Here is a 12837-nt window from a genome sequence, read left to right as displayed (position 1 = left end):
CGAGGGGGTTATATCAAAACGTGCACCCATACTGATAATTCTCTTCCGGAATATTTTATACCCCCATGGAAAACTAAATACCCAATGACAGTCATATCGGTGGGATATTGAGGCCACAACCTTCAACATAATGCAAATCGGGGGTACCGTTCTATGGGGGCTATATAAAGAGGCGAACCTATACCGACAAATTTCAGGTGGAATGTTTCGTACCCCCAACGAAGGCATTTCGGTGTGATAATGAGGATAAAACTTTTAAAATACCGAAAATCGGGAAGTACTGTTCTATGGGGGCAATATCAAAACGTGGACCGATATAGCCCATTTTCAATACCAAACATCCTACGAGTAGTAGAAAATTCTACACCAAATTTTAAAGCTCTATCTTAAAAATTGCGAGCTGTATCTTGATTTCAACAGACGGACGGACAGACGGACATGGTTAAATCGACTTAGAATTGTATGCTGATCAAGAATATACATATGTACATACTTCATAGGGTCTCCGAATGACAAATTTAATTATACCGAACATATGTATTGTGTTGGAAGGTATATGAAATAATTTGTATTTCCTCAGCATACTATGCACAGTGGTTCCACCCATTGGCCAAAAATAAAAAAATGAATGTCAAATTTTTGGTACAACATCTGGCAACTTTGATAGCTATGACAAGGACCTTTTTAAAAATATACTAGTTTTTCTTTTATTCGAACGCGTTCTTTTTAAAATAGCTCTAAAGGTCGGAACATTACTTATATTTTAAGTGCAAGTAAATATATTCAAAATAGGTATTACAAATTATTATAGTTGATTTTGAAGGAGGAGGCAATAGCTTAATTTTCTTAAGAAATAGCGTTTTATCGTGTTGTGGAATTCCAGTTAGCTATAGTTAGTATGTATTTTGTATTTTTATATTTCGTAATGCCAATTTAGTCATATACTTAAAGTAGACTTAAGGTTTTAGACATGATGCCCACCAGTGCCCATTTCGGAAATAATTTTCCAATGTAGTCCAGGGGTTTAAGATTATCCAGTATTAATATGAGCTGTCATCTAGTGCCCGACTTTAAATTGTGGCTCGCAGAGTAAAGCTGCCCTAAGATATGGTTTCTATGGATATATTAGGGTATGACTCTGTTATCTGATCACGTACATTAACATAATTGACATGAATGGAAAGGTGAAGAATTTTCTTCTTACTAGGTCAGTACGAGTAGTCCTGGAAGAATGCTATAAAATCTATATTAAACATTTTACTAATTTCCAGACAAAAATATTGATATTTTTGAACTGCTAAATTGGCTGATTTGTATGTTGTTTTGGAGTTCTTTTGTTTCCCCATGACTATTTTCCCATCGTAAGATAATATTTCCTTTTGTTCTTGACCTTTTGTAATGGCAGCATAAGACAATTCATACCTAGTAGCCCCTCAAGAGGGGAAAAAGGGGGAATGCTACGCTCATAATACCACATCGATAAAGCCATGTCCGTCGGTCTGTGAAAATCACTCTAGCGTCCGAACGAATTGAAGTAGATGGATAACATTTTGGTAGATTTTACTGTACGTTGGAAATTTTATTTTAGGTTGGAAGAATTTAAGCTATTGAAAAGGGTCTATATATGCAAGTCCAAGTATTGGTATAGCCCCCATACAACGACGTTTTAAAGAATTTTGAAGATATTTATTCCAATGGTCCGAATTGGTTGTTATTTGGTATTTTGTGTTTCCAGAGGCTAAGAAAGATTTCTACCAGAATTTGTGTATATAGATTCCGTTTTGAGTAAACCCCCCATATAACGCCCCATACGAAGTAAGCGCCACTTTAAAGTATTTTGAAGGTGTTAGTCCCATTAGACCCCGAAATGGTTGTAATTTGGTAATTTGTGTTTCCATTTTTACCAAAAATAGTTTATATAGGTTTTACTAAAGCCATATAACGTAAAGGTTTAGGTACCATTTGACCACCGAATGTGTTGTATTGTGTGTGTCCAGGGCTAAAAAAACATGTTTACCAAAAATGTTCACATTTTTTCGCATTTTCATATTTTACGCGACGCTTCACTTTAAGGCATTTTAAGGTATTAGTCCTGTTTGACCACCGAATTGGTTGTAATTTGATATTTTGTGTTTCCAGGGCTAAAAACATAATAATAATTGTTCCACAAACATCCCATGCGGCACAGGGGAGACTTCTCTCATATCAATAAGTGCACCCCGATTCATATTAGCTCAATGATACGGAATCTACTGTTTATTGCCGAGTACGAACGGCGTGTCTTAAGACGCCACTTGTAGAAAGTTTTACATGGCTAAAATACTCAGGAAATGTCGCCTACATTACACAGGGGTATTTTTCACCGTTGAAACTTTTGATGTTGCCTGGCCGGGGAATCTAACCCACGACCTTCAATGTGCAAGGCGGGTGTGCATAACATTGCACAAAGGTGGAACCCAAAAACATTTCTACCAAAAAAATTCTCACATAGCTCCACGTTTTGATATATCCTCCATAGATTTGTACCTGCCGATTTTTAGTATTTTGGAGGTTTTAGCTTACTATCCAACCACAATGGCGAAAATTTAGTATTTGTGGCTACAAAACTTTCCCAAAGAAATTTGCCAATATTGGTCCACGATTTGATATAGCCCTCATAGAATGGTACCTCCGGAGTTTCGGTGTTTTCAAGGTTTTTATACCCTACACCACTATGTGGGGATTCCGTCCATCCGTCTGTCCAATTAAACCTTGCAATCGCGCAACATGTCGCAAGTTTGATCGGATCGTCACGAAATGTTCGGGGTTGACGAAGGTCGTGGAGGGGAAGAAGCCTATTGATTTTGGTGATGATCGTTCATTTCTCATAATTTTGTAAAAATTTTGAAAATAAATATTGAACAAACAAAAAACATTATATTTTTATACCCTACACCACTATGTGGGGAGGGTATTATAAGTTGGTTTTGGCCAAAAAGTTTGTAACGCATCGAAATAATGGTCGTAGACCCATACTTATATATACCAAAATGAATGTCTCGACGAGCTGAGTCGATCTGGCTATGTGTGTCCGTCCGTCAGTCCGTCCGTCCGTCCGTCTGTCCGTCTGTCCGTCTGTCCATCTAAACCTTGTAATCACGCTACAGGTCGCAATTTTGATCGGATCGTCACGAAATGTTGGATGTTGATGAGGGTCCCGGAGGGGAAGAAGCCTATTGATTTTGGTGATGGTCGGATAATATTTAGGGGTCGGAAAGGGCAAAAAACCTAGGTGGATAAAATGACAACGTTTTATTCCAAAGCGAATATCTCAGCTTCTATATGGGGTATACCCAAAGCAATACCTGACAATGAAAGCAGGAAATATCACCTTTCTAATGTTGTAAAGTAGGTGCTCGTAGGTGATCAAACAACGAAGATATCACAATAGTTGCAAATAAAACCCCAATTTTCATTTTTGCGATTTTAATTATATTGACGAATATCACAGCTTTGGTTGAAAATTTTCCAAAAGCAAAGCATGACTATGAAAGTAGAAGATCCCGTCTTTACAATGATGCAAACTAGGTCAGCGTAGGTAACCAAATAACGGAGATATCGCAATAGTCGGTAATACATCCCATTTTTCTATTTTTTTGGAAATCACGCTACAGGTCGCAATTTTGATCGGATCGTCACGAAAATTTGAGGGTTAATGGGGGTCTCACAGATGAAGAAGCCTATTGATTTTGGTGATGGTCGGATAATATTTAGGGGTCGGAATGGGCAAACACTTATTTGGAGAAAAGTCAACATTTTATTTCAAAGCCAATATCTCTGTTTCTTTAAGAGGATATTAAAAGCAAAACATTGCAGGAAAAGAAGAAAATATCACCTTTACAACGATGTAAAGTAGGTTGTTGTAGGTGGTCAAATAGCAGAGATATGGCAAAAGTCGGTAATGCATCCCATTTTCCGATTTTTTTGTAATCACGCTACAGGTCGCAATTTTGATCGGATCGTCACGAAATTTTGGGGGTTAATGGGGGTCCCAAAGAGAAAGAAGCCTATTGATTTTGATGATGGTCGGATAATATTCAGGGGTCGGAATGGGCAAACACTTATTTGGAAAATGGTGAACGTTTTATTTCAAAGCCAATATCTCTGTTTATTTAAGAGGTATATTAAAAGCAATACCTGGAAAGGAAAGTAGAACATATCACCTTTACAACGATGTAAAGTAGGTTGTCGTAGCTGCTCAAACAACAGAGATATCGCAATAGTCGGTAATGCATCCCATTTTCCGATTTGTTTGTAATCACGCTACAGGTCGCAATTTTGATCGGATCGTCACGAATCCCACAGAGGAAGAAGCCTATTTAGTTTGGTGATGGTTGGATAATATTCAGGAGTCGGAATAAGCGAAAAGCTTATGTGGAGAAAAGTCAACGTTTTTATACCCTACACCACTATGTGGGGAGGGTATTATAAGTTGGTTTTGGCCAAAAAGTTTGTAACGCATCGAAATAATGGTCGTAGACCCATACTTATATATACCAAAATGAATGTCTCGACGAGCTGAGTCGATCTGGCTATGTGTGTCCGTCCGTCAGTCCGTCCGTCCGTCCGTCTGTCCGTCAGTCCGTCTGTCCATCTAAACCTTGTAATCACGCTACAGGTCGCAATTTTGATCGGATCGTCGCCAAATTTTGGGTGTTGATGAGGGTCCCGGAGGGGAAGAAGCCTATTGATTTTGGTGATGGTCGGATAATATTTAGGTGTCGGAAAGGGCAAAAAACTTAGGTGGATAAAAAGACAACGTTTTTTTCCAAAGCGAATATCTCAGCTTCTGTATGGGGTATACCAAAAGCAAAACCTGACAATGAAAGTAGAAAATATCACCTTTCTAATGATGTAAAGTAGGTTCTCGTAGGTGATCAAACAACGAAGATATCACAATAGTGGCAAATAAAACCCAAATTTTCATTTTTGCGATTTTAATTAAAATAACGAATATCACTGCTTTGGTTGAACATTTTCCAAAAGCAAAGCCTGACTGTGAAAGTAGAAAATCCCGTCTTTACAATGATGCAAACTAGGTCGGTGTAGGTAACCAAATAACGGAGATATCGCAATAGTCGGCAATACATCCCATTTTTCTATTTTTTTGGAAATCACGCTACAGGTCGCAATTTTGATCGGATCGTCACGAAAATTTGAGGGTTAATGGGGGTCTCGCAGATGACGAAGCCTCTTGATTTTGGTGATGGTCGGATAATATTTAGGGGTCGGAATGGGCAAATACTTATGTGGAGAAAAGTCAACATTTTATTTCGAAGTGAATATCTCTGTTTCTTTAAGAGATATATCTAAAGCAAAACCTGGCAAGGAAAGTAGAAAATATCACCTTTGCAACGATGTAAAGTAGGTTGTCGTAGGTGGTCAAATAGCCGATATATGGCAATAGTCGATAATGCATCCCATTTTCCGATTTTTTTGTAATCACGCCACAGGTCGCAATTTTGATCGGATCGTCACGAAATTTTAGGGGTTAATGGGGGTCTTACGGAGGTAGAAGTCTACTGATTTTAATGATGGTCGGATAATATTCACGGGTCGGAATGGACAAAAGCTTATTTGGAGAAAAGGTCTACGTTTTATTTCAAAGCCAATATCTCCGTTTCTTTAAGAGGTAGAAAATATTACCTTTACAACGATGTAAAGTAGGTTGTCGTAGCTGCTCAAACAACAGAGATATCGCAATAGTCTGTAATGCATCCCATTTTCGATTTGTTTGTAATCACGCTACAGGTCGCAATTTTGATCGGATCGTCACGAATTTTTTGGGAGTTGATGCGGGTCCCACATAGGAAGAAGCCTATTTAGTTTGGTGATGGTCGGATAATATTCAGGAGTCGGAATAAGCGAAAAGCTTATGTGCAGAAAAGTCAACGTTTTTTTCTTATGCGAATATCTCCGCTTCTGGTTGGAGTATTCCCAAAGGAATACCCGTCAATGGAAGAAGAAAAGATCTCGTTTATATTGATGCAAAGTATGTTGGCGTAAGTGATCAAACCGAGATATTGCAAAATTCAGTAATATACCCTATTTTTCCATTTTTTGTAATCACGCTACAAGTTGGAATTTTGACCGGATAGTGACAAAAAATAGTGATAGTCGGATAATATTTAGGGGTCGGAATGGGGAAAAACTCATTTGGAGACAAATTCAAAGTTTTATTCTTTGTTAATATATCGGCTTCTAGTAGGGGTATTCCAACGGCAAAGCCTGTCAATGGAAGAAGAAAATATTACCTTTACATTGGTGTAAAGCAGGTTGGCGAAGGTGGTCAAACAAGGGAGATACCACAATAGTCGGTAATGCATCCAATTCTTCAATTTTTTTGCAATCAATCTACAGGTCGTAATTTTGATCGGATGGTCACGAAATTTTGGTTGCTTATGGAGGTCCCAGAGAGAAAGAGGCATATTATTTTTGGTGGTAGTCGGATTATATTCCCTAAAAGAAATGTTTACCAGTGAAAAGCTTATGCACAGGGGTAGTGGTGTAGGGTATCACATGGTCGGCCCCGTCCCGACTATAGCCTTTGCTCACTTGTTGAAAATTATGAGAAATTCAGACTTAAACCACTATAACTTAGCCATTTGTTAACCGATTTAAACGAATAATAACATGTTCGAAAGCCGTTGTGAAAAAAGGATATGTCCGTTTAAATTTGATAATCTAAGAAACCCAGATTTTCACTACTTTTACCGTTATAAAAAAATAAAATGAAGGGACCCAAACGAACTAAAGGCATTGTCGTTGTCCATGGATCCCAACACGATATAATTTGCATCAGAACACTTGAATATTTTTCTGGTCAACTTTTGTGGCACAGTGCCATTCATCGACATTTTTCGAAAAGTTTGCACTTTCTCAAGGCCAAAACTGCCTGAAGGAGCGTTCCAATGCTTTCGCGATGAATTAGAGAGTTCTTAGTTACTGACTTGGCTACAATTTTTGTATTTAAGTTGGATAGAAAACCTCAATAGTTTAGCTGTAAAAAACTTCAAGTCAAAATCGGGAGGCTCGATTTTCATCGTAGACATATGGTCCAGTGGACTTTTCTGCTCAGTTCAATCGCAGGAATTAGAAACGCGAAGGGCACATTAAGGTTTTTTTCCTTCCATACAAATCGCCCCGGCCTAATATACAGTCATATGTTTGTAGTGTAATCATAAAGACTCTAGGGGTCGCAATTATAGCTTCCCAGCAAAATGTTCGATGCCAAAGATGCCATTCAATCATGGGTGCAAGTGACCTGGCATGCCATCTTTTTAGCATCTTCATCGATGAATTTTATATGAGCGTGGACCCTAAAGGACGCTATTCATTTTTGGATCCAAAGCATGTCATTTACAACAATGATTCGACATGTAATTTTCACCAATGCTTTTGCATGTCATTTCCACCAATGCTTTGGAATGACATTTTCTCCAACCCCTTGCAATGACATAATTAGACGAGAGTTTTAACAACGTTGGTTGTGATTTCGAGTCTCCGACAATATAAAGCCTATTGTAAATAATTAATCTTATATACATATTTCTATAAATAAAAACAAAAAATTCATCTCTATTGGATCGATGGAATGGGTTCAAATAGTGATGAAAAGATCGGATCTTTCACGACTTCCTTTGCATGGGTTCAAATGCTGATGAAAAGATCGGATCTTTCACGACTTCCTTTGCATTGGTTCAAATGCTAATGAAAAGATCGGATCTTGCACGACTTCGTTTTAACCAAGGCAAAACATGTCATGAAATCACGTCATCGCATGGAACCCCTTCCTTCAAATTTTGCTGGGTTAATAGTCACCAAATTTTGCACGAGGTAGGACTTTAGGTCGAAGAAGATGCCTAAAATTTTGGACGATGATCTCATATTATTAAGCACGTGAAATGGACCATTACTTTTGTATGAAAGATATAAAAATTAAATTTTGGTCCATATTTTAATTCCTGAAGGGCATACGAAGGGCCCCAAAAAACCCTTCTGGCCTAGGCAACACGCAGTGTCGCCAGACGTCATTTGATTTTTTTTTTTTTTGGAAAGTTTGACAGTTTTTAGTCTAAGCGTACTTAGTGCAGCTTGACAAGCGACCATATGTTGGGCTGTTTTCTGTGGCTTGATTGAGACATCTCCAATAATGGGTTTTGAACGTTTTACAGCATCTTCTGGCAACGAAAATCGTTGACCACGAATTTTTTTCTTGATGTGCTGCAATCAAATTAAGTCATTGGATCTCCAGTCAGGACTGTACGGCACATGACCCATCAATTCCACCTTTTTTTCCGGTCAAACAGGCGCTGGTTTGAATCGATGTGTGAGAGCTCGCATTGTCGAGATGCAGAACGATTCGATTTCTCTTGTTCGTTTTTCAAATTTCTCAGGAGACTTCAGGCAAACAAATTGTAGTGTAACACTCAGAATTAACCGTCCTACATATCTCAAGCCGTATATTCATCACACGGTCAGTTTTACCGAAGAAACAGGGGACTGTTTGCTTAGAAGGTCTTTTTCCATGAACAACTTTCGTTGGATTGGGCACGCTTTCGAAGACCAAATGGTCGATTCCTGTTCTGTTTCGTGCTCCTAAGTATAGATCGTTTGAACCACCGCGATCGTTTTTATACACAATTTTTTGGACAACCTTTTTTTTGAGCGATTGACCAATTTTACTGGATCCATAGAGAAAAAATCCATTTTTGCGGCCACGTGTTCATGCAATACCAAATCTTAGTTGGTGGAAGAAATGCCCAAGGATGCCTCTATCTCACGGTGTACAACATGGCGATCTTGCATTATCCGTTCACGCACGGCTTAATTTTTTTCTGGCACAACGGTCGATTTAGGGCGACCCTCACGACCTTCGTTTTTTGCGAGTGTCGGCAACGATTGAATTCATAAAACCACTTTTTCATAGAGCTATAGGATTGTCCTTTATCGACATACAAAGATTTAATTTGATCGATGCACTCTTGTCGTGATTATCCATGTCGAAAGTTGTGTAAATTATAGGACGAAAATGTTCACAAGTAAATTTCATTTTTTGCAAAGTGATTTTTTCAAGTCACTGTAAACAATACAACACATGGCCGTATGTCAGACTGTAATGAGTACGCTTAGGTAAAAACTGTCAAACTTTCCCTAAAAAAATGTCAAATGACGCCTGGCGGCTCTGCGTGTTGCCTAGGCCAGAAGGGTTTTTAGTGCCCCTCGTATACCGTAAAAGTAGCCTACTTATGAAAAAAGAGCTACTGACTATTCCCCCGATGCAATTTGCAATAATATGTCTGCTAGATTACGGGCATACTCCCTAATAAATAGTGAGTTTCTTGTAGAGAACCACAGTTTCCTCTCATGCTACAAATTGTCTCTATCATGACAGAGAAATTCCCAGTTGTGGCACTATTGCAAATTACGTGGAGCCTCAGCGTACTATGTACATATGCATGCAAAATGTACACGGTGTAGCTGTCATAAAAGTTGTTTTAATATTAATTTTGGGAAGGCGAAGGCAGCCACAGTATTGAATATTCCGACCAGGCAATATAAAATTTTTAATGTTGGCAAAATACCCCTCAGTAATTTTGGCGACATTTTCTGAGTATTTCAGCCATGAACAACTTCTTAGGACACGGCAGAATTCACAAAGTTATTTCTTACAATAAGTTTATTTGTTAAATAAAGGAATTTTGATGTGCTAGTAGCTAATTGCTGGGGTAGTGGTGTAGGGTATCACATAGTCGGCCCCGTCCGACTATAGCATTTGCTTACTTCTATCAAGAGTATTAAAAAAAAAAAAAACAAAGCCTGATGATGAAAGTGGACAATTTCACCTTTACAACAAAAACAACAATACAAACATTTAAAGTAGGTGAGCGTAAGAGGTCAAACAACGGAGATGTCGAATAGTCTCTAGTCGAACCCAAGTTTTCATTTTTGGGATTTCAATTGTTATGACGAATATCACAGCTTTGGCTGTTGGTCTTTCAAAAGCATAGCCGGTATTACATCCCATTTTTCTTATAGTCATCGCAATTTTGATCGTAGAGTCACGAAATTTTGGAGGCTAATGGGGGTCCCAGAACAGAAGAAGAAATTTGCCAATATGGGTGCGCGATTTGATATAGCCCTCATAGAATGGTACCTTCCGAGTTTCGGTGTTTTCAAGGTTTTTATACCCTACACCACTATGTGGGGAGTCCGTCAGTCCGTCCATCCGCCTGTCCAACCAAGCCTTGCAAACGCTTTATTCTTACGTAAATGTCTCCGCTTCGAGTACGGGTTTTCCTAAAGCAAAGCCTTCCGGTGGAAGAAGAAACCACCTTTACATTGAGGTAAACAGCGTAGGTTGGCGTAAATGGTCAAACATCGAAGATATCGCAATAATCGGTACTTCATCACATTTTTCTAGTTTTATAGTCATGCAACAGACCGCAATTTTGATCATAACGTCACGAAATTTTGAAGGCTGGTGGGGGTCCCAGAGCGGAAGAAGGCTGTTGTTTTTATTTATTTTATAATATTCAGGGGTCGGAAAAGGTAACAACTGATGCAGAGAAAAATGCAACGTTTTATGCAAATATCAAAAGCAAAGCCTGTCAATGGAAGAAGAAAATATCACATTTACAGTGATGCAATGTAGGTTAGCGTACAATTGGTTGACTTCGGTTGTAATGACGAATATCCCAGCTTTGGTTTGTGCATTTCAAATAAACTGACCTTTAATAATCTTGACATTGGAAGCTTTAAATTGTCCCGCATTGCGTGACCAGAAGTGGTCATATACAAGAGATATAAAAGAAGACGCTCAGATATCCCAATTTCGAATTTGTGGAATTTTATTTCCAATGCACATATCTCTGCTTCTATTTGACATATTGCAAGGGCAGAGCTTGATTGTTAAACTAGATTATCTGAGCTTTAAATTAGTACCAAATGTGATGGCATTGAAGGTTAGAGTTATTGCAGAATGCGATAAGCTATTTAGCATTACCATTTTTGAGATATAAAAGTTCAAATTGGGACAATGCATTGACTGTATAGCCTCCTTATAGAACAATGTCATGCACGGTGCGCCTCAACTAACATTAAATGAAAACTGCTTACAACTGGGAAGTTTTTGCAGATTCTGAAACAGCAATGTCCACAGATGAGAGAAAAATCCAAAAACAAGAACAAGTCGCCGGAGCGATTTGGTAGGACTTGGACCCTAAAAATGCGAACTTTGACCGCGATTTTTTTGAAAATCCCTCTGGCGATATTTTTTCTTTTTTTTACTTTTCTCATATATGAACATTGTAGTTTCAGAATCCGCAAAAACTGACCAGGTGTAAGCACCTTTCATTTAAAGTTAGTTAAGGCGCACCGTGAATAGTGTGACTCCACTACCTGGGAAATAAATTATCTTTCGGTCCCGACCATTACGGATAATATAGGTCCGACTGTATATTGATTTTCGTATAATTGCTTTAACGTATTTTCCAAATTTTATGACCTTAACTTCACCCGTTTTGAAAATACATACAAAAATTTTCGTTAGTAAAACATATAAACAAAATAATTATATGTTAAAGTAAATACGTAACTATATACTCAAAACAAACACATAGAAACATCAACTGTGCCAAAGTCTTCGTTGGCTAATAATAAATTAATTATGGTAACCAATGTCTCTTCTTTTAATGAAAACTCAATATGTTTCTAGAGCTACATATTATAAATACGGCATTTTTTGCAGAATTATATCACATTCCAGTTCGATGTGTTTAAAGAACATTAGCAAAATTAATAGCATAAAATTTTACAATATGCGCGGATTTATGGTAAATATAAATAAATCTAAATATTTTCAATATATCATCATAACTGTTTATTTTTTTTAATAATAGGTATTGTGTTTGGTGGCATTGTGCTCCGCTTCTCATCAAGGATATGATTATCCCAGTCAGCCCATTGCTGCTAACGCCGGTGGATTGTATGGAGCATCTGCATTGGTTACAAAACGCTTCTTCATACACTCAGCACCTCAGGAGGAAGGTATAGAAGTGCAACAACACGATATTGCCGTTGGAACACCACGCAAAAATTATAATGTAGTTTTTGTCAAAGCTCCAGCCGAGAAACAACAAAAGGTTAAGGTCCGTGTCACACCAGCTGTTAATGAAGAAAAGACTGCCGTCTATGTTTTGTCGAAAAAAGCTGATGCTCCCATTGTTGAGACATTTGTTCAAGAACCCATTACCACCACTAGCAAACCTGAAGTTGCTTTCATTAAATATCGCACCAATGAAGAAGCTGAACATGTCCAACACCATATCCAAGCTGAATATGATCACTTGGGTGGTACAACCAGTGTATCTGATGAAGGTGTTTCCTCTGTAAAGTCTGTTATTGGTATTTTGGATGGACTTCAGCAAGCAAGTGCCGGATCTTCAGCTTATCTACCACCCACAAAGAAACATTGAGATTATCTTTAACAAACTTAAATTACCTCTGTTATATGTTGTTATTACATAAAAATAATAATAAATGTTGTTTTTAAATTATATGCATATTTTAATTTGAATTTTTAATATTAGGAAAATTGTTGCGTTTTTGTGCATAGCTACGTGACTGTCCAATGCACGATGGGGCCGATGATAAGTTTTTGAGGCAAAAAATCACAGGGGCAAGCTAGACCTTCAAAATTTCGTGCAGATGTTTATAATCGGCCTAGAAGCTAATCTGCCTAATTTGGTTGATATCGGTTCATATATAGGTATAGCTCTCATATATATGTTCGCCCGA

The 12837-nt window shown here is 38.0% G+C and overlaps 1 protein-coding gene across 1 annotated transcript; it reads left to right on the top strand.

Moving 5' to 3' along the window:
* Positions 1 to 2766: 2766 nt before the first annotated feature.
* LOC141389212 (uncharacterized) lies at positions 2767 to 12515 on the top strand. Its single transcript, XM_073960388.1, has 2 exons — positions 2767 to 2775; positions 11940 to 12515. The coding sequence occupies exons 1-2, from the start codon at positions 2767 to 2769 to the stop codon at positions 12513 to 12515; spliced, it is 585 nt and encodes a 194-aa protein (XP_073816489.1).
* The last annotated feature ends 322 nt before the right edge of the window (positions 12516 to 12837 follow it).

This window comes from Musca autumnalis, unplaced genomic scaffold (assembly GCF_047663935.1).
Source record: "Musca autumnalis isolate F117 unplaced genomic scaffold, ASM4766393v1 scaffold_1, whole genome shotgun sequence".
Lineage (NCBI taxonomy): Eukaryota > Metazoa > Arthropoda > Insecta > Diptera > Muscidae > Musca > Musca autumnalis.
This window is presented reverse-complemented; position numbering and strand designations above follow the sequence as displayed.